Source organism: Scophthalmus maximus, chromosome 21, assembly GCF_022379125.1.
Source record: "Scophthalmus maximus strain ysfricsl-2021 chromosome 21, ASM2237912v1, whole genome shotgun sequence".
Taxonomy (NCBI): Eukaryota; Metazoa; Chordata; class Actinopteri; order Pleuronectiformes; family Scophthalmidae; genus Scophthalmus; species Scophthalmus maximus.
The window spans coordinates 12,813,740-12,838,935 of record NC_061535.1 but is presented as its reverse complement, the minus strand read 5'-3'; the positions used below and the strand labels follow the sequence as shown (position 1 = coordinate 12,838,935).

The window sequence follows — 25,196 nt, the reverse complement described above, 5'->3', positions numbered from 1 at the left end:
TTTGTCTCAGATTGTTAAAGTGACAATTGGGAGATTCACAGATTTGATGCAGGACACTGTCGATTTACTTCCTGCATTCTATTACATTCACAACGAAACGGACAAACTCACCAGAGCGCAGAGCAGGTCGACGGCCTCCAGGATGAGCTCCTGGTGTCCGATGCGAGAGACTCCCAGCTCCTCCAGCTCGGCGTGGCTGATCCTCAGCAGCCTCTCCCCACACACACCGCCGCGCTCAAACACACACACGTACTGCTGCAAGCAGTCGTCCAGACCTGGAGCACACGACACACATGTTGTCAAGGTTACCCGCAATAAGGAAAACTCCGATTTGTCACCAAGTGACATCCGGACCACAAAGGGAGCGTAAAATAAAACCAGATTAAGTATCAGAAAATGTTTTATTTTACTTAGCTCCAGTATAAATAAACTGAAAACTTCCTGCATTACGTACCCGCCAACTTTTATAACTGTTTTTAAAAAAATATTACGTCCTAATCTGACTTTTCCTCTTAATTTGTCCACTACTTCAGTTTGCTTGTGTTTAGCTATTAGCCTACTTAGCATCAGCATGTTAGCATAGTTGTTGTGAGCATGTTAACATGCTGACATTAGCATTTTTAATTTGTGCTCAAGTTCAGTTACTTGTGTTTAGTGCTAATCAGCAAAACCTTTGCATGCTTAACTACAATGGTAAAAGCGATAGTACGCGGTAGAACTACCTATGGCTCGTTCCACTATAGCTCAGAATCGGGAAGTCGAGAGTTTCCGAGATTGAACGATAACCCCGATTTCCGAGCCCCGAGGTATAATGGAACCCATTGTTAGCATCAGCACATTAGCATTGTCATTGTCAGTATGTTAAGCATGCATGCAGAAAGATAATTGATGGTAAAAAATAATTGTTAGTTGCAGCCTTGGAGCTCAGAGAGTATAATACATTTTTTTATGATTATGTTTTTAAAGTGGTTAGAGCTTTTTTTCACTGCCACTTTTACGAACCCTTTCCCCTTACTGAATTTTACAGTGTAGAACATGTACATTGTCATCACTTTATATCCTAATAACCACTTGCGCATCTTGACCTGCGACGGCGTTGACAGGCCCATTATACGAGCTCTCACTATAATTCTAAAGGCAAAGTGGTGTCCGATCAGCGCGATTTACTGCTGCGAAGGACCCAAAACAAACTTGTACCTGCAACGAGAGTCAGGAGACTGGAACAGCGGGGTAATGGATGTTCAATCGGGCGGTCGCCCAGGTAAGACTTTACGCTCTGTTTGATTGTGTAACGTTTGCGTTGTGAGCATGTGTGGGGCGATCTCTCTAGAACTGCAGATGTGGGTGTGCGGATCGTTGGTGTATGTGTGTGTGTGTGTGTGTGTGTGTGTGTGTGTGTGAGAGAGTGTGTGTCCGTTTGAGTGTGTGTTTGTCTGGCTGGAGCAAGTTTGCTGAGTCAAAGGAAAGCAGATCAAGATAGAGCAGCTCAGCTGCAGCCCCCTGGCTCCCAAAACAATGAATGTATCCAGCTCCTAACCTCTTAACAAACAGCCAACTGGCAAGCACACACACTTCAGACTCACACACACACCTCTGAGGAATGGGCATTGATTTCCCCCGCTCCGAGTCCCTGCTTTATAATACACTCATCTATCATAACCACACTATCAAATATGGGTTGCAGGAAGGGAAGCAGGCGCAAGGAAGCGAACAAGGTAAAAAACGAAAAAAGGCAAAGAGGGGGGCAAAAAAAACCCTCATAAGCCAGCTGCTTAATTGCACGCACACACACACACACACACACACATGCATTCCATCTCTCATCAGCGACAAGCAAACAGCATTTGTCAGCTTCTGCACCCTCCAAATGCTTCCTCCCATCCCCCATCTGAAGTCTCTAAATGAAGAATGTTGGTCCAAAATGCCACATATCGAGCTAGGAAAGAAATGGAATCACTCGACATCATTTCAACTTTTAAAACATAAATAATGAAAACTTTTGACGGTCTTAAAATGAAACAGAAGCAATCAGTTTTAGAGATTGGGCTTCGTCTGTTCACCATTATCTTGCTTCGCGAGGAAATGCGACAAATTGATTCCATTATCTGAACCCGCAGAACACTTGAAGTCGATGCGCTATCTCTGCTCAAAGCTTCCACTGACAAGCATAAAGGGACTTGATAAGATTTTTAAAGAAGAAATAAGCCCCTCTGTTGTGATTTATTTTGTGTGGTTTCTGGCTCAAACGTGAGGTAAAGGTCGTTCACTCGAGGTTTGGAGGAGGAGGAGAAAAGGAAAGCGCTGCCATGACTTTCAAAAGTTGATGGATGCTCTGAAACTTCTTTAGTCCGGCCAGGAGTCAAATGCATCCTTTTATAATAGAAACACCACAAGCAAGATTACTAAGCTGACTGACTAATGAATGACAAAATATACATTTTATATAAACACACCATAGGACTGTTTAAAAACACCCATGCATTTTTAGGGTTAAAGCTCACTAATTAACATGTGTATATATACGCAAACAACATTATATTTCGAGAAATTTGAAATATTAATTAGTCAGCCTTTGAGGTGCTGCTCGGCTTTTTCCTTCACTTTGGATAAACCCAAGCTACCGCTGTTTCCTCCCCCTTCCGATCTTCAGGCTCTAGTTTTACACTTAATGCACAATCTTTAATCTTCTCATCTGACTCTCAGCACGAAGTCCAATTACACTTTTAAAAACTACCCGACAGAATCAAAGCGGCAAAAGTATGAAAATGTAGCTTCATGAATATTAATGATAATGCAATCATATATCACTCTAAAAAGGGGGCTATTCTGCATAGTGTATACTTTGCCGCTCATACCACAAAACTTCCAAAAGTCCGACTCTGAATGCAGGACTAGTACTTGTATTAAAGTAGGCCTACAACATGTTGTGTGCTTCCAACTTTGTTGCAACACTCTGGGAATAAAACAATGCCTTTGTGTGCAAGGCAAGGGAAGACCCACCCAACAACTTTGGAAGGAATTGGAACACCAAGTGCGAACCAGATCGTACCTGTGTCCTAAGTCAGGAGCTGCATTTAATTGGTCTACAAAGGCCAAATCCCTTCATATACGTAGTAGCTAGACCACGAAGGACGAACCAAAGTGAGACCTACGGAGGATATTCTACAGCATAAACAGCTGGTCCCGCCCTTACCGTTGCATCGTTAGCTACTTTGAGCCGCTACACTTACTGCTAGCTCAGTAAATACTGGAACAGGTTGGTTTCGAGAAGGATCCACCCACTGGACCCTTCGTTGCTTCGGTACGGAAGGACACAATTTCTCGGCCTCATTTGAAGGTGCCCTTTGAAATGGGGAAAAGCTTAGTCGCGGCGCTGCGATGCCATTTCAAAATGCAGCCTCCGAAGGATGTGATACACCGAAATTGGGAAACAGATCTTATCGCTTTCACACCAGTGCCGGGGGTCACGAGGTCACCAGGCCCCAAACTCTTGCGGAAGGCCTTCCCAGAGGAGTGGAGGGAGTTAGCAGTAGATTTATGTGCATGATTAACACTCATAATAAACAGTATGTGTGTGTGTGTAATGTTCATTTTTGGCTATGTAGAAAGGCTTTCGAGCACTCCTTCCTCTAACAGCGAGGGTGCTTTAATGAGTGCTAATAGCAGCTGATTCCCTAATAGACGTGAAGCTGATTAAAACAATGCCGGCTCTCACAGGCAAAGTGTTACTACTGCGGAGAGAGGCCGGGAGAGGCAGGAGGAGGGGCGGGGAGACACACTCTCGGTAGCAAAAGTTCACTGATTATCAGCGGCGCTTATCACGGGCAGCGAGCGAGAGCGCGAATGCCCTGAATACCGAGGAGTCAAATTGTTAGCGACGTGCACACGACTGCACACACGCCCACGCAGAGCGAGACAGACACAGTGCGAGACAGTTCATTTATACGGAGTGGCGGCTGTACAGGATTCATTCTGCCACTGCAGCGGTTCCCCAGACTTTTCTTGTTACATATATCCTCACGGCCCTGTTCTAAACTAAAACTAGGGGCATGGAACTCATTTCAGCCGTTCCTCCATTACTTTTGGCTATTTCAAAATGTGCTTTTAGCTAACTGTTAGCTTAAATGTAATCATCCCAATTTTAATTAATCATTAATCCCTTACTATTATCATTTGATCTTGTTCCTCTTAGAGCCTATTATTGACGACTTAATCCATTACTACTTTAGCTAACAATTTCAACCATTTATCGACTACTTTAAGCTAACAGTTAAAAACATGTATGAATTTTCTACTTTTAGCCATCAATTTGAACCATTTTAGATAACAGTTAGCAAACAGTTCCAGCCATTTACTGATTATTTAGATAAAGTTTTAACCATTTATAGCTAAATGTATCAATCATTATCAATATACAAATTTAAGCTTAACATCTTAATAATTTAGTAAAATTTAGTTGACATTTTATCCAGTTTCCTACCCCAATTGTTTCAATAATTTTTATCCAGGTTTGCAATTTTTTTTAATTCTCTCACTTATGTTGTCAAAACTTGCTGAGTTGTAACTCAATGTGTTTTTGGGCTGTTGTTGCTTTAATAAAAATGTTGTTGTTGTTTTACCACCCTGAACATTCAGTGACTGCAGGGATGCCACAGGTGGGAACAAGTACCCCTGGTTATAAAATCTGTTATCCAGTAAAAAGAAATGCTAAAATGTACTAAATGTATGTAAATGTATAAAATCCTTTGCTCTTAAAATCACCAGCACAGTGTGACTGTCTGTGTGGGTTGGTCGTATAATGGTGCCTGTAATCTGTATAATCGTGCACTATTTCCGTATGTACAGTATACGCGCACATTGATGTATGCGTCCGCGAGAGCGTTCACGTGTGCATGTGTTTGACTGGTACAGAAAAAATGGTGATTCACAGCTGACTCACACATTTGACTCCCACAGAGGCAAACTTTTCACAACAGCAGGCGAGCCAAACTCCCACAAACACCCTCATTCTCTCTGTCACACAGACACACACAAACACACACACACACACACACACACACACACACACACAAACACAAATGTCGAACAAAACTAGATTTTGCGGTGACTTCTGGGATGTTCAAGAGTCCTATAAAAGATCTGGCCGTCCCTGTTGGGTTATGTGTCATCTGTTCCAAGCACTGCAAAGCCTCGGCAACAATAAAAGTTAGATGAGCGCTCACGCTGTGTCCCTGGGATTTGCAGAATGTCGAAAGCCCAAAAGCTGCAGAAGCGAGTTTGTGACCCGGCGGCTGCCAGCTTCAATCCAACTGTCATCTAGGAAGATTTTTTGCATTAAGGAAAACTGGGTTTTTAGTGTGTTTCCTGTGTATTTCTTGGCGTTAAAGGAAACTATGGTTTAACATTTTTCTCTCCCTATCACATCAGTCTTGGGCCAATATAATTAAGCAAGCTAGAACCCCCCCCCCCCCCCCCCCCAAAAATAAAAGCCCAAGCTCCATGCATGAAAAGTCAGTACAAGGAGGCAAAGTCCGTGAGTTAATGGAAAAGGCTCCTTTTAATGTTTCGGAACAGGTCCCTCGGGGAAGTACGGTGCCAGATGATGATTGATGGAGGAGACATAGAAATAAAGAAGCAGCATTGTTCCTTCTACCACCAAATGTAAGAGTTGTCTATTAGCTGCGGAATGCATGTAACAAACTGCTGAAATGCCAACTGTACAACTGCATAGATCCGTCTCCATTAAAAAAGGCTTTCTAAACTACAGTGAATTCAGTTCTTGTCGCGCTTGCTACAGTATGTAAATCCGGGGCTGTGTCATGCTGCCGTGACTCTCGGAGGGGCCCCGCCCGTGACTCTTTGGCGTCCGAGTGACTGGCGCCCTTCAGACCCCTGATTTCCCCCGAGCGCCGCGCGTTTGCCCGGCGCACACAGATGAACCGACAAGCGCGGGGCCCTGCTCGTCGAGTGCAAACTGACTGAGGTTTCAAGTCCTCGCGAGTCTCGTCATGTCTTGCGAATCAAATTCGTGCAAAAGAAATTAGGAAACACCTTCGCCTGGCTTCCAGTGTGAGCGGGGGAGCGTAGGGGGGGAAAAATCCCGCCATTATCAGCGATGTACAGTAAGTTCTCATTGTTGCTATTGAAGTGTGCCTCTTCGATATTGTTTTGGCCGCAGTTATGCCAATGCAACTCTGTCGCCAAGTCAACAATGCCCAGACCTTTTGGCCCCAAACATCTGCGGTAAATGTGATCTGTTAAATGTTATGGCGCTCGTGCACACACGCACACACACACACACACACACACACACACACACAGTATCAAAATACAGTATATCATGTTTCCCTCCCACCCCAGAGACCCAGAGTGAACTGAATACCGCACTAAGGCATGCTACGTGTGTTGTGTATACGTGTGTATACGGTAAGTGTGTCTGTGTGTGTGTGTGTGTGTGTGCGCGCTCAAATATCCAAGGGACCCGGGTGCGGCCTTCTGTTCAGAGCGGGTGTGTGTGCCTGTCAGCTGTTCTGCACAGACGGTCTGAGACGAAAAACTCACCATCCACCCACAAACACACACTTACGGTATACACACGTATGCACAACACACAAAGGGGCGCTCATGAACACATGCCACATGCACAGGACCAACCGATAACCCGGCCAATGAGGAGGCCCCTGAGAAAATGACACGGGACATCATGTAAATACGCGTTTGTCACAGTTTGCATGTGCATTGTACTGAAAGCGTGTGAGTCAGTGTCAGTGCCCTGACCTGCTTTTTATGCATGACAGAGACATGATGAACAGCAATCATTGCTAATATTAGTTAATATTAGTCATTTTTCTCTAGTTTCTGTGGAGGACGGGGCTGTGATTGATAGATCAAGAACGAATAGTAGAGCTATGATATATGTTGGCGCTTCGTTCCTGCACGTGACAAAAAGGTCCTGATTGTGCTGTGAAAGGTCAAAAAGTCAAACCTTAAGGTCAACAATTTTATTGCTCAGATTTTTTTTAACAACTTCTGTTGGATGATGTACTCTGGTGGACTTTTAACGGTGTTTACAGCATTACGCTAACTGGCCTGGTGGGGGTGCTGTCATTTCACAGTAAACTTTTCCTGCCAAAGTAACTTGATTTGATTAGAACTCGTGAAACCAGTTAAAATATATTTCCTATAGGACAATAATTATCACATTTTCGAAATTTAAAAAAAATAAGTTTTTCACATTTAGAAAACAAATGGGATCCTTGTAAATTACAGGCCTAGAATTTACTGCTAATTTCAACGGTAATTTGCTCAAAACTTCAAAACAACAATAGTGAAACAGCAGGAATTTTTATGACGTTCCACAGGATTCCATAAAGTCGACAGTGATACAATTTATAACATGATAAAAATAACTATGTTTTTCATTAGAAACTTGTGACTTTGTGGTCCTGGTTGCTGTTGTTGTTGTCCTGACTCAGTAAAGCGGCCTTGGGTTCCTTTAAATGCTGCTATATGAATTCAACTTAGCATTATTAATATTAGAAGACTGTAATAGCAAAGAAGGGCCCTCAACAATCATATTTTATCATCTCAGGCAAAAGCATCCAAGAGGAGAGCTGCCAGTAAATTTCCGGCCCGGGCATCGCGTGGAGACGGCAGCAGCTGATGTGAGAGATGAACAACCGGACAAATCAAAGTTTTAGTATTAAACATCAATTCTGCATCAATATAAGAACACTTTCTTTGATTATTTGACAACCGTCTGCCAGTTTATGAGAAAACTGCCTTCCAAGTTCAAGACTCATCTCTGCCTGTTGATTATGAGTTTGGAAGAATGTGCCATTGTGAATTGAGTCTGTTTCACCTGCTCGCTCGCTCCTCCTGCTGTGACGAGTCCAAAGATGTGCAGCTTTAAAAAAGCTCGACCGGAGTCTATTACAGCGGCTGTGAATCCAGGATGACCACAGCCTCCATTTTCCAAGAACGACTTACTTTTTAAACAACCACTTTTCAGGCTCGGAGAGAATGAGTGTGATACTATAAAACACCGATTTTGGGTCGGGCGTCACTTTAAACCACAAATATTGTTGTTGGCGCCTAATCACGCCCAAAGATCCCATAAATTGCACCTCCAGCTCATTTGACATGGCATTATTCGCTGCTATCAAAAGCAAGAATTATCAGCCTCTCTATGAGCCCAAATTGCTTTTACGAACTGGACGGACTCTTCTCGACGACCTTCACATCGCCGCTATTCCTGCCAAAAGATGACATATATTATATATATATTCATGGGGGGGGGGGGTTATTAGCCCTACGTGACGAGCCAACACGGGGAGTGTTATAACTGCGCTGGCGACGAGTCAGACTGAGTGTGTTTTTATGATTGATCGGTGTGTCGTAACGTCTACGCCGGGCCATTATCCGCGAGAAGAAAAAGAGGAAAAAAAATGCATTGTCAACCAGCTCAATGTTTTATGCAGCCATTTCCTTTTAAATGTGTAAAATGCTCGATCTGCGCAGCAAAGTATCACAAGCACTCTTCTGGTTGAAAACAAACGTCAATCGCACTTTTGAATAAAGCCTATTTAAGACGTTTTTAATGGATTCATGTTTCTTTTAAAGACCCTGTGCAAAGAGAGTCTTTCGCTCATTTATGCTACGAAACCTGCGAAATACCTGCGTTTCACACGATGTACCGTAACCGTCACTGCCCACACACCGCCATGCATCCTTTACGTTGGCATGGTTGTCAAGCAAAGGAAAATCCACCACAGTCGAGACTCGAGAGTGTTCTAACAACAAACATGGCGATTATGGAAGAGGTTCCAAATAAAAATGTATATCTTAAGGCGGCTGCATTTTGAGTCTTTCCTCAAAAAGTTCTCGCTTGAGCTATTAGCTACACTGCCCCCCCATGGTTTCCGGTGGTACTGCTCAGTTTCGCCCTGCTCGTACGCTTTGGGAGGACGTGCACGAATACGGAAGAAATGAACGCACAGTGTCTCCGTCTCCGTGTACGAATCTAACGTCGAGCATCAATAAGCCCTTTGCATTGTCTTTACATTTTATGTATTACACCAAATAAGTAGGCTCCTACAGCCTAGCTGTTACTGGTCTATATGTTGTTGCTGCCTAGAACCGGGGCTTCATACCTTGACACATTTTTACTCGTTCCCAAAATGTGCCCCCCCCCCCCCCCCCTTGAAAAGTTTCTACACCCGCCCCTGCGCTCAGCAGTGAAGTTTGGCTGTTTCTCCTCCTGTCACTCACGCATTACATCATCACCCACCGATCATCAGGTGCCTGGATGAGGCACACACACACACGCACGCACACACACACACACATAGACACACACTAACACCCACCCACCCACACACAAACACACACACACCTCAGATGCAACATGACATCTTCCCAGCCTCTATCTCCTCTCCCCTCTTATTAACGTCGTGATCAATCAGTGCGCGCGCGCGCGTGTGTGTGTGTGTGTGTGTGTGTGCTTGCGTGTGCGCGTAGCCTACCTTTCATCCAGTCCACCACCTGGCTCGTGCTCCATTTGCTCACCGGCTCCATCACCAGCGCCATCGAGGAAACTTTGCGCCGACTCTCCGTTGCGCGCAAGCGGTGTCGTTCACCCCCAAAACAAAGCTCTGTCAGTCGGGCACACCTCAGCCCCCCTCCCCTCCCGACCCTCCCGCACTCCTTCCTCTCCTCCCCTGCTTCCTCCCCTGCAGCCAGGTGACTCCTTTTTTCTTTTTCTTTTTTTACACTATCCCGGTCCGGTCCCCCTGCCGCTCCTGGCTCATCCCGGCGTCGTGTCCCGTTAACGCAGCGCAGCCCTCAGGTGCGGGGCCAGTGCGCGCGCGTGCGTGCGTGTGTGTGTGTTTGCAGCGGAATCCGGTACATTCCCCTGCTCGCTCCTCTCTGACATGTGTCGCTTGTCTCTGCCTCCCTCACTCCCTCTCCACTCCCTTCTCTTTAGTGCGCCAGCCCGATCCTGGCTTCCCGGTGTGCGTGTATGTGTGTGCGTGCATGTGTTTGCATGAGATTTAGAGAGGAGTGTGTGTTTTGTGTGTGTGTGTGTGTGTGTGTTTGCATGAGATTTAGAGAGGAGTGTGTGTAGGTGTGCGCGCAGCAGCCGCTCCGTTACCCACAGCAGCAGTGTAGGACACAGTAGATAAGTCACACCGGACTCGACATCCGACTGCATCTCTCTCTCTCTCTGTCTCTCTCTCTCTCCATCTCTCCATCTCTCTCTCTCTCTCTCTCTCTGTCTCTCTCTCTCTCCATCTCTCTCCAGATATGATTAGACCGTGCACGCGCCCAGTGGGTGGCTCCGCGCGCACTGTGCACATCAGTGCATCTCCCTCTGGAGCAGATACAACCATGAAGATATGAGGGGATATACGTGGGAGTGATGCTCTCAGAGGATGTTTGATAAGGACACGTGTTTGTGTGACATGAAGAGAGGTATTATGTGTGTGTGTGTGTCACAGAGAGAGAAAATATGTTTTGTATGTTTTAATGATGCCTTTGAAATATTGTTGTATTCATCTTTGAGGGATACACACTTTCTGCCGTGTGAGGAAACTTAATAATTCCTGGACCGACTCTCTCCACCTGCACCCCAGAGATAAATTTCTCTCTACACTTGTAGGATGTTTTGCCCTTTGTGCTCATTGAATTCAAGCCTCAGCTCTTAAAGGTGACATATTATGCAAAAATAACTTTTTCAGTGTCTGTTCACATAAAGTTTGGTATCTGTGGAGCCTGCCGGCCCACAAACTGTGAAAAAAAACCCACCCTGTTGGGTTCTTTTGTGGCTGTTACAGCCTGAAGCTCTGAACAACTGGTTCAGACTCCTCTCCCACTGTGATGTCACAGTTGGACTCCTTTGGGGGTAACCCCGCCTACAATCGGAGAATCTCCACTTCTCTGGGGAAGGGGCGTGACATTTCGTACACGTTTTGAAAGCAGTTGACCAATCACAACAGACTGGGGCCAGCTGGCCAATCAGAGCAGCCTGGGGGTTTATCGGAAGGGGCGGGGCTTGATAAATCCAACTGTTTTAGACAGAGGGTGAAAAGAGGAGCTGCAGGAATGGGCAGTGTGAGAACACTGATGCCTTTTCTGAACATTAGAGCATGTAAACCTTTTCAAGTGGTCACACAAATTAAAAATATGAACCTGAACATGAGCACAATATGTCACCTTTAAGAAAACACTGTGCCCAAATTCCAATGTTACCAAATGTTCCTTGGCTCAGAGTTGATTTAGAAACTCGAGGTGGGAGAATCACAGGTCATCCACAAGTCTTGTGGGTGAAAGAAAATCATTTGCGTGGTGAAGAAAAGAAAAAAACAACCTTTGTTGCTGCACGGCAAGTCAAGCGTGCTCTTCGGGGTGTGGGCGTAAATGTTTGCTCATCAATTATCAGAAGAAGCCTTCGTGACCACAACCTACTCAGATTAAAGCTGAGACCTGGCACTTTGTTGTAGGTTGGATTATTTTTTTATTTCAAACTGAACAGGGCTCGACAAAATAAAATTAAAAATACAAACAAATAAATAGAAAATTAACCAAATACACTTTGGACTGCGAGTAAAACAAAATAGTGGTACTTTTGCTTATTGTGTGTTTATTCTTGGACGCTGGAAGTCCCTCGGAGTTTGCGGTGCTGAGAGGAAGTCTCTATAAGGAAGTCTCTATATTGACGTCATATTAAAGGCAAACATTTTGTATTAAAGCTACAGTGTGTATTATTAAGTACGCATTCACCGAAATTGAATATATTGTCGATAACTATGTGTTCATATATGTATAATCACCTGCAACAAAGAACCAATGTTTTTTTCGTCAACTCTGAATGAGTTACATATAGTTCCATGAGGTGGACCCGACCTCCGTGTGAGTCGCCATGTTTGCTACGTCGTGTTGAATACGTTTGTTGCACGAACCGGTTCCAGAATACGTCGCATTCACGGTGAATTTTCAGACGCTGCCGGACACCGGAAATTGAATGAGCGGTGCGTCAGCATAAAGTGTCCCCTGTGGGTCGCTCAGTTGGTTGCGGTTTGCAACTTTACCACCAGATGGCGCCACAAAAGTACAAAAAAATACACACTCGGGCTTATGGGTGTGTGTGTGTTTGTGTGGATGTGTGTGTGTGTGAGTGTGTGTGTGTGTGTGTGGATGTGTGTGTGTGTGTGTGTGTGTGTGTTTGTGTTAAAGGGCTCACCTTTCATGCATTTCACCCACATCCACACAGGCCTAGATGGGGGCAGGCAAGTTCACTGCTGCAGCACACACAGTTGAGCTGCATCAAAAGGAAGAGACAAGAAGTAGTGGAGATAAAATATAAAATCACATCTGGTTTCTTCTGATTTGATTCACCGCTGCGTCATCTCCTCTTTAGTTGAACGCACACACACAAGCACACACACACACACACACACACACACACACACTGTTCCAGTGAACAGAGCCCTGATTCTCAGAGTTTCCTTTCCAAACTGAGACCTCTGCTGGCGACAAGAGACGGTGACGATCTTTATTCTGAAGAGTGAAACAAAGCAGTGCCACTTCAAGCTCTCTTCTAATATGGTGTGATGTGTTCAGGGTTTTCATCTTTGTTGGAGCTTAAGCTTCAGTTGCCTGCCAATTTTTTTAATTTGGGAGGGCTGAGAAAAAAAATTTAAAGTAGTGAGGGTGCCTGAAAATAAAATATATATTTCAAAAATAATTCTGCATCTGAGATATACATTTGATAATGATATTAGATTTCCAATACATATAGATATTAATGATGGATACGTGTCCAGCTACTGTTTACCTTAGCTAGGCTTACAGGAGAAACTGAAGAATGATTCACGAACCAAAAGCAGAAGTCCAAATTTCATATCACATACCAACATGTTTCCACACTTATCTCTACGGAACTTGTGAAATGAATGGGGAAATGAGGTAATGCAATTACTTTAATAACATAGTTTAAATATTCATATTAGAAAACTTACTTTAAGCATGTTAACTTTGAAGCAGTGTCCATGAATTAATGTTTTGCCAGAATCAATTTATTTGTGGGTCGCCTGTTTTGTTACGGTCATAGTTCATAATGAAATGTAAAGCTACAATATACAGATACAATGACACACAAATCACTAACTAAGAACTCACGATTAATAATACGTAAATAGGGAAGTGAAAAGAGGATTTTAACTACTGCTTTCACGATGATTAATGTAAAACAGGGAATTTTTTATTTCAGAACCAAGGTTAAGTCACTGATGTGTGATGTAAATCTGTACAGAGAAAGGGAAATTTCCCCCAGTGGCGTCATATTATTTCAATATACTGTATATTTTTGTAATATTCATAATAGATTAAGCTGAACCCATTGTAGCGCATGGGTTTTTTTAAAATAGAAAAATGCAATTTATTAGCAATAGATAAATAAAAACTTTCTTTATGAGGTCCGCCAGTGCTCATATAGGACACCTCAAATTCATAAGGTCAGTCTCTTTTTATTATGACTTATTATAACTTTCTTTTTTTGCTCGAAATGTACGTTTGTTTTCATTTCATGGAGTCTACAGCTGTCGTCAGACATGAATGACATGAGTAAATGGTAAATTTCAAAGTTAGGACACCCTGCCATGGAAACGACTTTCACTTCCTCAGTGATACATGAGATTAAAAAAAAGAGCGAGAGAGATGACAGATAAAGGAAAGGTTTTGAGCCACATAGCAAGACAAACCTTTTTGTCATGCTCGCCGGATATCAAATGGACATAAATATTATTTTTCACTCTTTTAAATAGGTCATTACATTTAGGATAATCAACCTGCCAGACAATAGATTCAAGATCAGTGATTAATCAGCACTTTTTTGTGGCACAGTAAGTATCAGAATTATTCCTCGTGTTTCTGTTACCACAAGGATTCATTGCACTGAAATATGGAAGTCATTTATTATAGTATTATAATGAGTATTTGTTTCATATTACTGCTTCTGATGGCCATTTTTGTCCGTTTTATTGGATTTGAAGGTTTACATTCTGCAGTTCCATTCACCAACTGGAATGAACACGGACAAATTGCAATTCACTTGTTTTGTAACAGAAGTTTAGAAATGGGTCCTGGAGTGAAAGACGACAAAACAAGAGAAACAGGAGGAAGGAACAGTTTTCCACTCATCCTTTTTTTCTGCTTGCTGAATATCAGCGGCTTGCTTGTCCCAGTCACGGGATTTGCGCTGAAGACTTGCCGAGTCAGTTACAATATTGCCATATGTGTCAAGATGAAACTCATAGCTGTTCCTCAAGATATTCCCTCAACAGTGAAAGGTTTTGATTTGTCTGCAAACATAATTGCAAGAGTACAAGTGACAGATTTCCAAAATTTTAAGATTTTGACGCAATTAGAGCTCAATCGCAATAGGATTTCGGGGATAGACAACGGTGCCTTTGCCAATCTGATTTCCCTCGAGAAATTAAATTTGAATAACAACAAACTTGTTGGACTTGGAGAGGATCTTTTTCATGGTCTGAGCAACCTCACAGAGCTCAGAATTAATGGTAATCGCATCCAAGATGTGGCCTCCTCCTCTTTTAGGGACATGAAAAGCTTAACATTTTTGGACATTTCTCACAACAAACTGCACCAGATCACAAAAGTTCATTCAATATTACAGCATCTGCCACATCTGCGTGAACTGAATATTAAAAACAACGGTTTAACCACTTTTTGCTCATGGGAACTGACAAACAGCTCAGTAGAACTTAAATATCTTGACTTGGCCCAGAATCCAATCGCAAATTTTAGTATCACTGCAGATGTTTTTCCAAACCTCACCTGGTTTAACATTGGTGGCTCTCCTGGAAAGCAACAGATGATATGGGATGTGCATAACAAGACTTTCTTCAATCGAGTTTCTACTCTTGATATTAGTGGGCTTCAAATGGCTTTTGACGACATGAAAACATTACTTGAGATTGTAAACTCCTCACTAACATCTCTAAGGATGAATGCTATGAAACGTGGCCTCACTGCGCTTATCAACATTTCATGCACCATCCCAACTATGTCCAGACTGCAGGTCCGCCGGAACAAACTCAGTTATGTCAGTTCAGATTTGTTTAAGTTGTGCTTTGACGTAACTGAGATGGATTTAGCAGAAAATAAGATAAAAAACATCCCCGATAACGCCTTCAGATCTCTCCAAAGTCTAAGAATCTTGAGTCTGAGTCGCAATAGGCTTTCATCTGTTCCAGCTGCCACAAGGAAGCTACCAAGTCTTACAGAGTTGGATCTGAGTTTCAATAACATTACCAAACTTGGATGTGACGATTTTGCCAATCAGACAAAGCTGAGACGACTAAACCTTTATGGGAATTCAATCTCAGCTCTACAGGAATGTCTTTTCAAGGATTTGATACAATTGCAAGTTTTAAAGCTACAAAACAACCGTATATCAAACTTAAATAGTGCTTTCCAGAATTATTTGCCAAATCTGAGACAACTGCTTTTAAATGGAAATGAACTCACTGAAATTATACATGGGGAATTTAGCGGCTTAAAGTCCCTCCAAAACTTGTCATTACTTGGAAATAAAATAAAAACACTTGAAGAAGGATGTTTCATTGGGCTGACGAATCTTACGGATATTCTGCTCCAGAATAATCATATTACAGAAATTGAAATAAACAAAAGTTGCTTCAATGATCTGATAAATTTAAGAAGATTGGATTTAAGGGAAAATCATATTAAATATGAAAATAGTTCATCTTTGCCTCATGCACCATTCTCTCAGCTGTCCCGTCTGGAGTCATTGGCCATTCCTTCACAACACGGCAAGGGGAAGTCACAATTGCCTCGTAACTTCCTGCAAGGTTTGACAAATCTGTTGTTTTTCAATTCCAGGAACATCCAACTATTAGCCTTGCACAAAGACATGTTTAATGACACACCTCAGCTCCAAACACTTGACATTAGCTCAAATGAACTTATGGATCTCTCTCCAGATTTGTTTTCCCCGATTCAAAACCTTAAAAGCCTTTACATTTCCAGAACAAGTCTTCGGTCTCTAGATTATCTTACAGGTTCCAACCTCACCAAGTTGGAGTTCTTGCAAGCGAGAAAGAATGAATACTCAGTCATCAGTGAAGAAATAATAAAGTCCGTACCAGGTCTTGTTTATGCAGATTTTCAAGGGAACAGCTTCACCTGTGACTGTGATAACGCCTGGTTCATCAAGTGGGTCAAAAACAACAATGAAACGCAGGTATTTGATGCCTATAACTTTGAGTGCAACTATCCCGTGAACCTTAAAGGAATGAAACTCTTGGAACTCGACATCCGGTCCTGCTCAGTAGATGTCGAATTCATCTTCTTTATCTCCAGCACATGTTCAATCCTCTTTTTTATGGTGGTGTCCTTTACCTACCATTTCCTGAGGTGGCAGCTGACCTATGCCTACTACCTCTTTTTGGCTTTACTCTTTGACACAAAGCATAAAAACAAGCGAGCTCCTAATCAGTATGATGCCTTCATCTCCTACAACACTCATGACGAAGCCTGGGTCATCAGAGAGCTGCTGCCCAAACTGGAGGGAGAACAGGGCTGGAGATTGTGTCTGCACCACAGAGACTTCGAGCCAGGTGAAAAGCTCTTTACACCATTGTTTAAATAAATGACCATCTTTGTTTTTAGATTTTGAAGACATGCTTGCGGATCCAACTATCTTAGAGGTGACATATTGTGCAAAAAAATCACATTTTCAAGAAGGTGGGTAGACTACCATTTGTATTGGACTATAAGATGAGCTCATGAAGAGAAAGATGATTATGGTTTTGTATTAACGTTACGCCTTTTCCACATTTATTTATTTTCTTTAATCGTCAGGTAAACCCATCATAGAAAACATCACAGATGCCATTTATGGAAGCAGGAAGACCATCTGTGTGATCAGTCGCAGATACCTTGAGAGTGAGTGGTGCTCCAGAGAGATGCAGGTGGCCAGGTAATTCATCAGCCCACAGTCTGTATGAAGCAATCCGGTGTGATATATATTGCGAGACCCTGTGGGTGGACTGGTACAATGTCAGAATATGTCAAGGTAGGTGGGTTCTTAGGAAGAGATTAAAAAGGCACAGAACCACGATAAGGAAAAAAAAAAGCAAAATCAGGATGCAAGATGCAATTAAGTCTACCGTGAACACGAGGAACTTGATGGTGTAAGAATGGACATGAACTGCACTTCATGGAAATTTCTAGAGAACATCAAGATCCTGGGGAAGTAAGGATGTGCGTGAAAGACAAAGGCAAAATGAGCAAAATGGACAGGCTTTCTCAACAAGGCTTGTGGCTTGAGAAGGATGGTCGTTTTTTTGAGGATTTAGGATTTCAGTTTTTTTAACAAACATATGAGGCCTACACATTTGTGGGTTTAAATATGTCTGTATTAACAGCGGGACAGAGAGGGGAAAGAATTAGGTAGGCCTAATCATGATCAGACATTTTAATTCAGAGATAACAAGGGGAAAATCAATACCGAAACTTGGCTTTCGTTTTAGCTAATGCTATCTGCAGCCATCTTTCAAGCTAGCTTTCACTTGCTGTAGCCTCCGCTGTGTAGTTAACTGTCTCTCTATTCACCATATTCACACGGAGGCCATTTTCCTCTATATCAAGCTCAGGGTGAGAAGCTCATTATCAACAGAATAATATCGTACTGCTGTGATCCAGGTTGCACAAACAAAGGGAATCTGACTACGGTACCATTTCACTGCCTCCCTGCTCAAGTGACCTCGAACCATATGTTACATAATTTGATAGCTCATTGGCTACGTACCACTAGTCAACAGCTAATGTTAGCATTGAAGTAAAATGGCCGCCCTCTGTATTAAGTGAATAACAGAGAGTGCAGTTAGTTGAGTGATAGGTCCTGCATCAGATTACATCGTCAACATACCCGAACAACATTTTTGATTTGAGTATTGTTTTGTACTGCGATTTTCAATCCTGTCTTCCTTAAAACTACCCAATCTTCTTGTAGGCCTATAGTTTTTCATATGGTAAAGCTGATGATATGTACTGCGCCTTTGCCCTCTTCAAGTTCTCCTCCACCGTGTTTTTCTCCCGCGTTAGCTTCCGTCTGTTCGACGAGCAGAAGGACGTGCTGATCCTGGTCTTTCTGGAGGAGATCCCCACCTCCGAGCTGTTCCCTCACTACCGCATGAGGAAACTGCTGAACAAGCGGACCTACCTGAGCTGGCCTCGAGCCGGTGAGCACACCGAGCTGTTCTGGGAGAAACTGCGACAGGCTCTGCAGACCAGGGACGATCGTGCTGAGGACTGCTTCCTCCTCACTGTGCTGGACGGTCGGCAGTAATCGTGGGGTTTACAACCAGTACAATTGACTGTTTTGAGTTATTTTGGCCTGGTTCTTTTTTACAATAAAAGTGTCATAAATCTATCGAAACAAGGCTACCATTACATTTAATTTCCAAATATTGCATTGATCACCATGCTTGATCAATGCAAAACTATCCACCACTTCATTGAAATTTATTTATTACATAAAACAACTCCCCATGTTGTTTTCGGCAACTTGTTTTCTACCCTCTCTGGGGGATTAATGAGTTTGACCGTCTGCATTTTTTCTGGCTGAAGCTACTGTATCTACAAGGCAGCAGAGGAGAGAGAGTGTCAGTACTGGACGACAGTCTCGTGTCTTGATTTGCACTCATCATTGGATTATGAAGAGGAAGTGAACAAAGTAACAACTTCCTATATGACACAGAAAGAGGCCTTGATAGAAGGGGTCTACAGGCCTACATAGTGAATTAATTTCCAGTGCATTTGACCTCAAGTATTTCAAGAAATGCATTAAGGTATGTAAACAAAACAGCATTCTGTAACATGAATCAACAAAATTATGAAAGAGGGGACTTCAGCATCATGAAAATGCTAAACAAGATGGCTATTGTTAAAAGAAACAAAACAAAGTCACAACATTTGAAACAAGAAACAGCCCCCTCTGCAAGCTGCGACCATTATCACTTCCCCCATGAAAAAGAGGAAAAGTGTTGAGACACACAGCAAGTCAAACATTTTCTCTTGGACAAGGGATATTAAATGGACAAATGATATTTTACCTCTTTTGAACAACGGATGATACTTAACCTGCAAGACTGTGAATTTTAACATCAGTGATTGATCAACTCTTCTTTGTGTGACACAGTGAGTATCAGAAACCTTAATGACTCTTTATAAGTGTTTTATTTTTGGTGAAAATATATAAATGATACAGCCCATAATTTACTAGTTAATTTAGTTTTCATTTTATCCTTCTACCTGTAATAAAATACTGACCACTTCCACCTGGAACATACAGACATTAATTTTTTGCGTTTTTAATTAGGTTAAATAATCTGTCTGTGCTCGTATGTTAATTTTTTTCATCTGTTTGCATAATGACATATTACATTAAAATATGGCTGTCATATATTATAGTGTTACAATATGGGTATTTTATTGCATGTTACTGCTACTGATGGCTTTTATTTCTCCATTTTATTGCATTTTCAGCGTCACTCTGCAGTTTTAATCACCAACTGGACAAAACACTGGGAAATTGCAATTCGTTATTGGTTGGACGTCTCTTGTTGTTTCATAACAGAGATTTCAAAAATGGGTCCTGGAGTGAAAGACGACAAAACAAGAGAAACAGGAGGAAGGAACAGTTTTCCACTCATCCTTTTTTTCTGCTTGCTGAATATCAGCGGCTTGCTTGTCCCAGTCACAGGATTTGCGCTGAAGACTTGCCGAGTTAGTTACAATATTGCCAAATGTGTCAAAATGAAACTCATAGCTGTTCCTCGAGATATTCCCTCAACAGTTAAACGTTTTGATTTGTCTGCAAACATAATTTCAAGAGTACAAGTGACAGATTTCCAAAATTTTAAGATTTTGACGCAGTTAGAGCTGAATTGCAATATGATTTCAGGAATAGACAACGGTGCATTTGCCAATCTGATTTCCCTCAAGAAATTAAATTTGAATAACAACAAACTTGTTGGACTTGGAGAGGATCTTTTTCATGGTCTGAGCAACCTCACAGAGCTCAGAATTAATGGTAATCTCATCCAAGATGTGGCCTCCTCCTCTTTTAGGGACATGAAAAGCTTAACATTTTTGGACATTTCTCACAACAAACTGCACCAGATCACAAAAGTTCATTCAATATTACAGCATCTGCCACATCTGCGTGATGTGAAAATTAAAAACAACGGTTTAACCACTTTTTGCTCATGGGAACTGACAAACAGCTCAGTAGAACTCAAACATCTTGACTTGTCTCAGAATCCAATCGCAAATTTTAGTATCACTGCAGATGTTTTTCCAAACCTCACCTGGTTTAACATTGGTGGCTCTCCTGGAAAGCAACAGATGATATGGGATGTGCGTAACAAGACTTTCTTCAATCAAGTTTCTACTCTTGATATTAGTGGGCTTCAAATGGCTTTTGACGACATGAAAACATTACTTGAGATTGTAAACTCCTCACTAACATCTCTAAGTATGAATGCTATGAAATGTGGCCTCACTGCGCTTATCAACATTTCATGCACCATCCCAACTATGTCCAGACTGGAGCTCCGCCAGAACAAACTCAGTAATGTCAGTTTAGATTTGTTTAAGTTGTGCTTTAATGTAACTGAGATGGATTTAACAAGGAATAAGATAAAAAACATCCACGAGAACGCCTTCAGATCTCTCCAAAGTCTAAGAATCTTGAGTCTGAGTCGCAATAGGCTTTCATCTGTTCCAGCTGCCACAAGGAAGCTACCAAGTCTTACAGAGTTGGATCTGAGTTTCAATATCATTACCGAACTTGGATGTGACGATTTTGCCAATCAGACAGAGCTGAGACATTTACAGCTCGATGGGAATTTAATCTCAGCTCTACAAAAATGTCTTTTCAAGGATTTGATAAGATTGCAAGTTTTAAAACTACAAAACAACCGTATATCAAACTTAAATAGTGCTTTCAAGAATTATTTGCCAAATCTGACAAAACTGTTTTTGAATGAAAATGAACTCACTGAAATTAAACATGAGGAATTTAGCGGCTTAAAGTCCCTCCAAAACTTGTCATTAGTTGAAAATAAAATAAAAACACTTGAAGAAGGATGTTTCATTGGGCTGAGGAATCTTATGGATATTCTGCTCCAGAAAAATAATTTAAAGGAAATTGAAATAAACAAAGGTTGCTTCAATGATCTGATAAATTTAAGAAGATTGGATTTAAGGGAAAATCATATTAAATATGAAAATAGTTCATCTTTGCCTCATGCACCATTCTCTCAGCTGTCCCGTCTGGAGACATTGGCCATTCCTTCACAACACCGCAGGCTAAAGTCTTACTTGCCTCGTAACTTCCTGCAAGGTTTGACAAATCTGTTGTTTTTCAATTCCAGGAACATCCAACTATTAGCCTTGCACAAAGACATGTTTAATGACACACCTCAGCTCCAAACACTTGACATTAGCTCAAATGAACTTATGGATCTCTCTCCAGATTTGTTTTCCCCGATTCAAAACCTTAAAAGCCTTTACATTTCCAGAACAAGTCTCCAGTCTCTTGATTTTCTTGTAAATGCCAACCTCACCAAGCTGAAGTTCTTGCAAGCGAGAAAGAATGAATACTCGGTCATCAGTGAAGAAATAATAAAGTCCGTACCAGGTCTCATTTATGCAGATTTTCAAGGGAACAGCTTCACCTGTGACTGTGATAACGCCTGGTTCATCAAGTGGGTCAAAAACAACAATGAAACGCAGGTATTTGATGCCTATAACTTTGAGTGCAACTATCCCGTGAACCTTAAAGGAATGAAGCTCTTGGAAATCAACATCCGGTCCTGCTCAGTAGATGTCGAATTCATCTTCTTTATCTCCAGCACATGTTCAATCCTCTTTTTTATGGTGGTGTCCTTTACCTACCATTTCCTGAGGTGGCAGCTGACCTATGCCTACTACCTCTTTTTGGCTTTGCTCTTTGACACAAAGCATAAAAACAAGCGAGCTCCTAATCAGTATGATGCCTTCATCTCCTACAACACTCATGACGAAGCCTGGGTCATCAGAGAGCTGCTGCCCAAACTGGAGGGAGAACAGGGCTGGAGATTGTGTCTGCACCACAGAGACTTCGAGCCAGGTGAGAAGCTCTTTACAGCTGCTTTTGAATCTCTAGACTATTAAATTGTCTACAACTATGAAATTGATGTCATGAAATGTAGTACCTTCTTGGTGCCCTGACGAGGATCCTATTGATGTGGATTTCTTTCCCACACTTTTCATCTAGCACCATCATCAGGTCAAAATGTTAATTTGTCCAGTGCTCTTGTTCATAATCTTATACTTGCAAACCATTTCACATCAGTGTCAGCTGCACTTTGTTTAGGGCAAATGTTAGACTGCCTTTCTTCACTGTGAGCAGTGGAAGCAACTAAGTGCATTTAGTCCAGTGCTGTACCCAGGTACAAATTTAACAAATTTAGATATTTATATTGCAGATATTTACTAATTCAAGTAATTTTATTGCAAAAGTTTAAAAGGTTTCAGCTTCTCAAATGTGATGATTTGCTGCTTTTCATTCCCTTAACTTACAATAAACTGAATGCATTTGAGGTTTGGACAGTTAGTTGAAAAACACTTTGAGCTTTTGGGTAATTGTAATGGTATTCATTACTATCTTATATTTTCTTTTTCGTCTTTGATTAATGGATTCATTAAGAAAATAACAATTTGCCTCATAAAATACCTAGGTCCACCTAAACCATATATGATGAATGCTATAATAATTGATATTACTATTAATAGTATATTAGTATATCACTCACAGTGGACATTTCTGTGCGTAGTGCTTTTACTTTTGATACATTACAGGAAGTGGCTGCTCAGCCACTAGAGGTTGCTGCTTGTGCACGTACAGAACTACTAATTTAAGAAAGCTGTGATAGAGAAACGTGTACAGTACATATAAATGAGATAAATATTGGATTAAATTGTCAGACAAAAAATTAAACGATGAATCCGGAGTAAAAATCAGTGAAATCTGTGATAGTAGATTCATTTTTCACTTTCTTTTAGTCTGTTCTTTTGAATTCCAGGAGACCTAATTGTTTGTGTGTGTGTGTGTGTGTGTGTGTGTGATAAGGCCAACTTGAACAATCTTACATGTCATTCCTCCTGCCTTGTACTGCAATTAGTGGTTTCATCTCCACATAGCTTAGATTTGATGCCTCTGTCAACCTTGTAAGTAAAAGTGAGAGTTATATCTCCAACTTGAGTTGGAAATAGTTTGAGTCCAATGGCGGTAAAGTCAACAAAATTTTCCCCGAAGAAAGCAAAAAACACCCCATGTACACTGAACATGCAAAGCTTTAATTCTGTACTCCAACATCAGAGAAACTGAAAAAGGGGAAAAGGGATTATTGGTTGTTATTAATGCCTCCTTTATTTTTTTCCTCAGGTAAACCCATCATGGAAAACATTACAGATGCTATTTATGGAAGCAGGAAGTGCATCTGTGTGATCACTCGCAGATACCTTGAGAGCGAGTGGTGCTCCAGAGAGATGCAGGTGGCCAGGTAACGTGTCAGCTGAGCGTTTGACTCCAAGTCTATATGAAGTAGGTCTGTGAGATATATAAGGCTGAGCTTAATTGTTGACTGGCAAGGCTCATATATCAATTAGTACTTATATAATTTAGTTTGCACAGTTTAAATCCAAATTCATGTGTGTTTCCATCTACTACCACTATGTCATGTATTTGGAGTTATACCTCATCCGTCGTTGTTTCTCCCGCGATAGCTTCCGTCTGTTCGACGAGCACAAGGACGTGCTGATCCTGGTCTTTCTGGAGGAGATCCCCGCCTTCGAGCTGTCCCCTCACTACCGCATGAGGAAACTGCTGAGAAGGAGGACCTACCTGAGCTGGCCTCGAGCCGGTGAGCAAACCGAGCTGTTCTGGGAGAAACTGCGACAGGCTCTGCAGACCAGGGACGATGGTGCGGAGGACTGCTTCCTCCTCCCTGTGGAGGACAGACCATGATGAAAAGAAATACAGTCCTCTTTGTATGAGGTTTACAGCCTCAATAGTACAATGTTGTGACTCATTTGATATTCTGTTCAGCATAAAATCCGCTAAACGAGGATTCATTACCGTTTTAAATGACCAAATATTGAACATTCTGTTTAGACACATTCATAAGATCAGCGGCACTTGCTAATCAACTAAAATGGAAAATTGGCAGACACAAGTTGAAAAGTTTCCATACAACGAAACCCAAAAATCAAGTTATGACTGAAAACCAGTTAAACAAATGTTTCCCTGTTGAAAGACTATTGACACTTGTGATTGGATTGTGACAGCAAAAGCTCACGATAAAAGAATCCCAACGTGATTGGTTGTACAGCAGATTTGTATTTCCGTTTCCCCTGACAGTGGCAGATATTAAAAAATGGCAGGAAAGAAGAGAAGTAGTATTTGTTTTTAAAACCAATATATCCTTCATTTTGAAGGGCAATGACAACAAACCCTAACCCTACTGAAGTTTAACACAGCATTAATAGAATAGCATTCATATTCTCATGTAAATCTCTTGTAAATATTAAATTGAAGCCATGCTAGTGGTGTAGGAAAGGCAGTGTCCGTCTAAAATATCTCCACTTTTGAATGGATTGCCAATACATTTTTCTGGCAATTCGTTCACGCTTCCCAACTGCCATTGCAAAACTTGGATTTATGACCAAACACCTTTGTTATATCTGATATACATCACATTTTTAGTCTCTGTTAAGGCAGAAATGTTAAGTTTAAATGTTTTGATAAATTAAAATTGACGCTTGTACTCTTTTGTTCTCAGTAATTATATTGTTGTAAATTTTAAAGTGCTTACCTTGGCATCTTGGATTTTTTGGATTTTTCCATTTAGTGTAATTACGTTTCTTAGACAAACTTATGTAATGAGATGATATGGTGTGTGACCTTTTTTGTGACCAAAGAAATTGATTTTCTTTTAAACTTAAGTTTTGTTACTTGTTCTATATAGATGAAATTAAAATCACCCATGTGAAGTTTTTTTTGAATGTCATGACTCAAAAGGTTGCAACCATGGTATGAACAG

The 25,196-nt window shown here is 41.6% G+C and overlaps 3 protein-coding genes across 6 annotated transcripts in view; 2 read left to right on the top strand and 1 right to left on the bottom strand.

The window, feature by feature from the left end:
• cnksr2a (connector enhancer of kinase suppressor of Ras 2a) overlaps positions 1 to 9,689 on the bottom strand; it is a 35,424-nt gene extending 25,735 nt beyond the window's left edge. For both annotated transcript variants that reach the window (XM_035619555.2, XM_047329912.1), the window contains exons 1-2: positions 9,525 to 9,689; positions 112 to 275 (exon numbers count right to left, since the gene is read on the bottom strand). In XM_035619555.2, the coding sequence (XP_035475448.2) occupies positions 112 to 275; positions 9,525 to 9,588 (228 nt within the window). In that variant the 5' untranslated portion in view covers positions 9,589 to 9,689. The remainder of the gene's footprint in view (positions 1 to 111; positions 276 to 9,524) is intronic.
• Positions 9,690 to 13,651: 3,962 nt separating this feature from the next.
• LOC118291035 (toll-like receptor 13) lies at positions 13,652 to 18,484 on the top strand. 3 transcript variants are annotated; one of them, XM_035618894.2, is made up of 4 exons: positions 13,652 to 13,901; positions 16,714 to 16,788; positions 16,906 to 17,023; positions 18,151 to 18,484. In XM_035618894.2, exons 2-4 carry the CDS (start codon positions 16,725 to 16,727, stop codon positions 18,392 to 18,394), a joined length of 426 nt encoding a protein of 141 aa, XP_035474787.1. In that variant the 5' UTR covers positions 13,652 to 13,901; positions 16,714 to 16,724; the 3' UTR covers positions 18,395 to 18,484. The 3 variants fall into 3 exon arrangements, with proteins under 3 accessions (XP_035474787.1, XP_035474786.2, XP_035474788.1); XM_035618893.2 differs by lacking the exon at positions 16,714 to 16,788 and adding an exon at positions 14,052 to 16,661 and having other exon boundaries at positions 13,654 to 13,901; XM_035618895.2 differs by lacking the exon at positions 16,714 to 16,788 and adding an exon at positions 16,578 to 16,661 and having other exon boundaries at positions 13,669 to 13,901.
• A 141-nt stretch (positions 18,485 to 18,625) lies between these two features.
• LOC118291034 (toll-like receptor 13) lies at positions 18,626 to 25,150 on the top strand. Its single transcript, XM_035618892.2, has 4 exons — positions 18,626 to 19,245; positions 19,594 to 22,222; positions 23,540 to 23,657; positions 23,881 to 25,150. The coding sequence occupies exons 2-4, from the start codon at positions 19,696 to 19,698 to the stop codon at positions 24,119 to 24,121; spliced, it is 2,886 nt and encodes a 961-aa protein (XP_035474785.2). The 5' UTR covers positions 18,626 to 19,245; positions 19,594 to 19,695; the 3' UTR covers positions 24,122 to 25,150.
• The last annotated feature ends 46 nt before the right edge of the window (positions 25,151 to 25,196 follow it).

Bases quoted from the DNA above. Each gene is read 5' to 3' on its own strand.
- LOC118291034 (XM_035618892.2), top strand. From the start codon at position 19,696: ATGGGTCCTGGAGTGAAAGACGACAAAACAAGAGAAACAGGAGGAAGG. The intron at 22,223-23,539 runs GTGAGAAGCTCT...TTTTTTCCTCAG, and splicing joins CCACAGAGACTTCGAGCCAG to GTAAACCCATCATGGAAAAC. The intron at 23,658-23,880 runs GTAACGTGTCAG...CTCCCGCGATAG, and splicing joins AGAGAGATGCAGGTGGCCAG to CTTCCGTCTGTTCGACGAGC.
- LOC118291035 (XM_035618893.2), top strand. From the start codon at position 14,135: ATGGGTCCTGGAGTGAAAGACGACAAAACAAGAGAAACAGGAGGAAGG. The intron at 16,662-16,905 runs GTGAAAAGCTCT...TTTAATCGTCAG, and splicing joins CCACAGAGACTTCGAGCCAG to GTAAACCCATCATAGAAAAC. The intron at 17,024-18,150 runs GTAATTCATCAG...CTCCCGCGTTAG, and splicing joins AGAGAGATGCAGGTGGCCAG to CTTCCGTCTGTTCGACGAGC.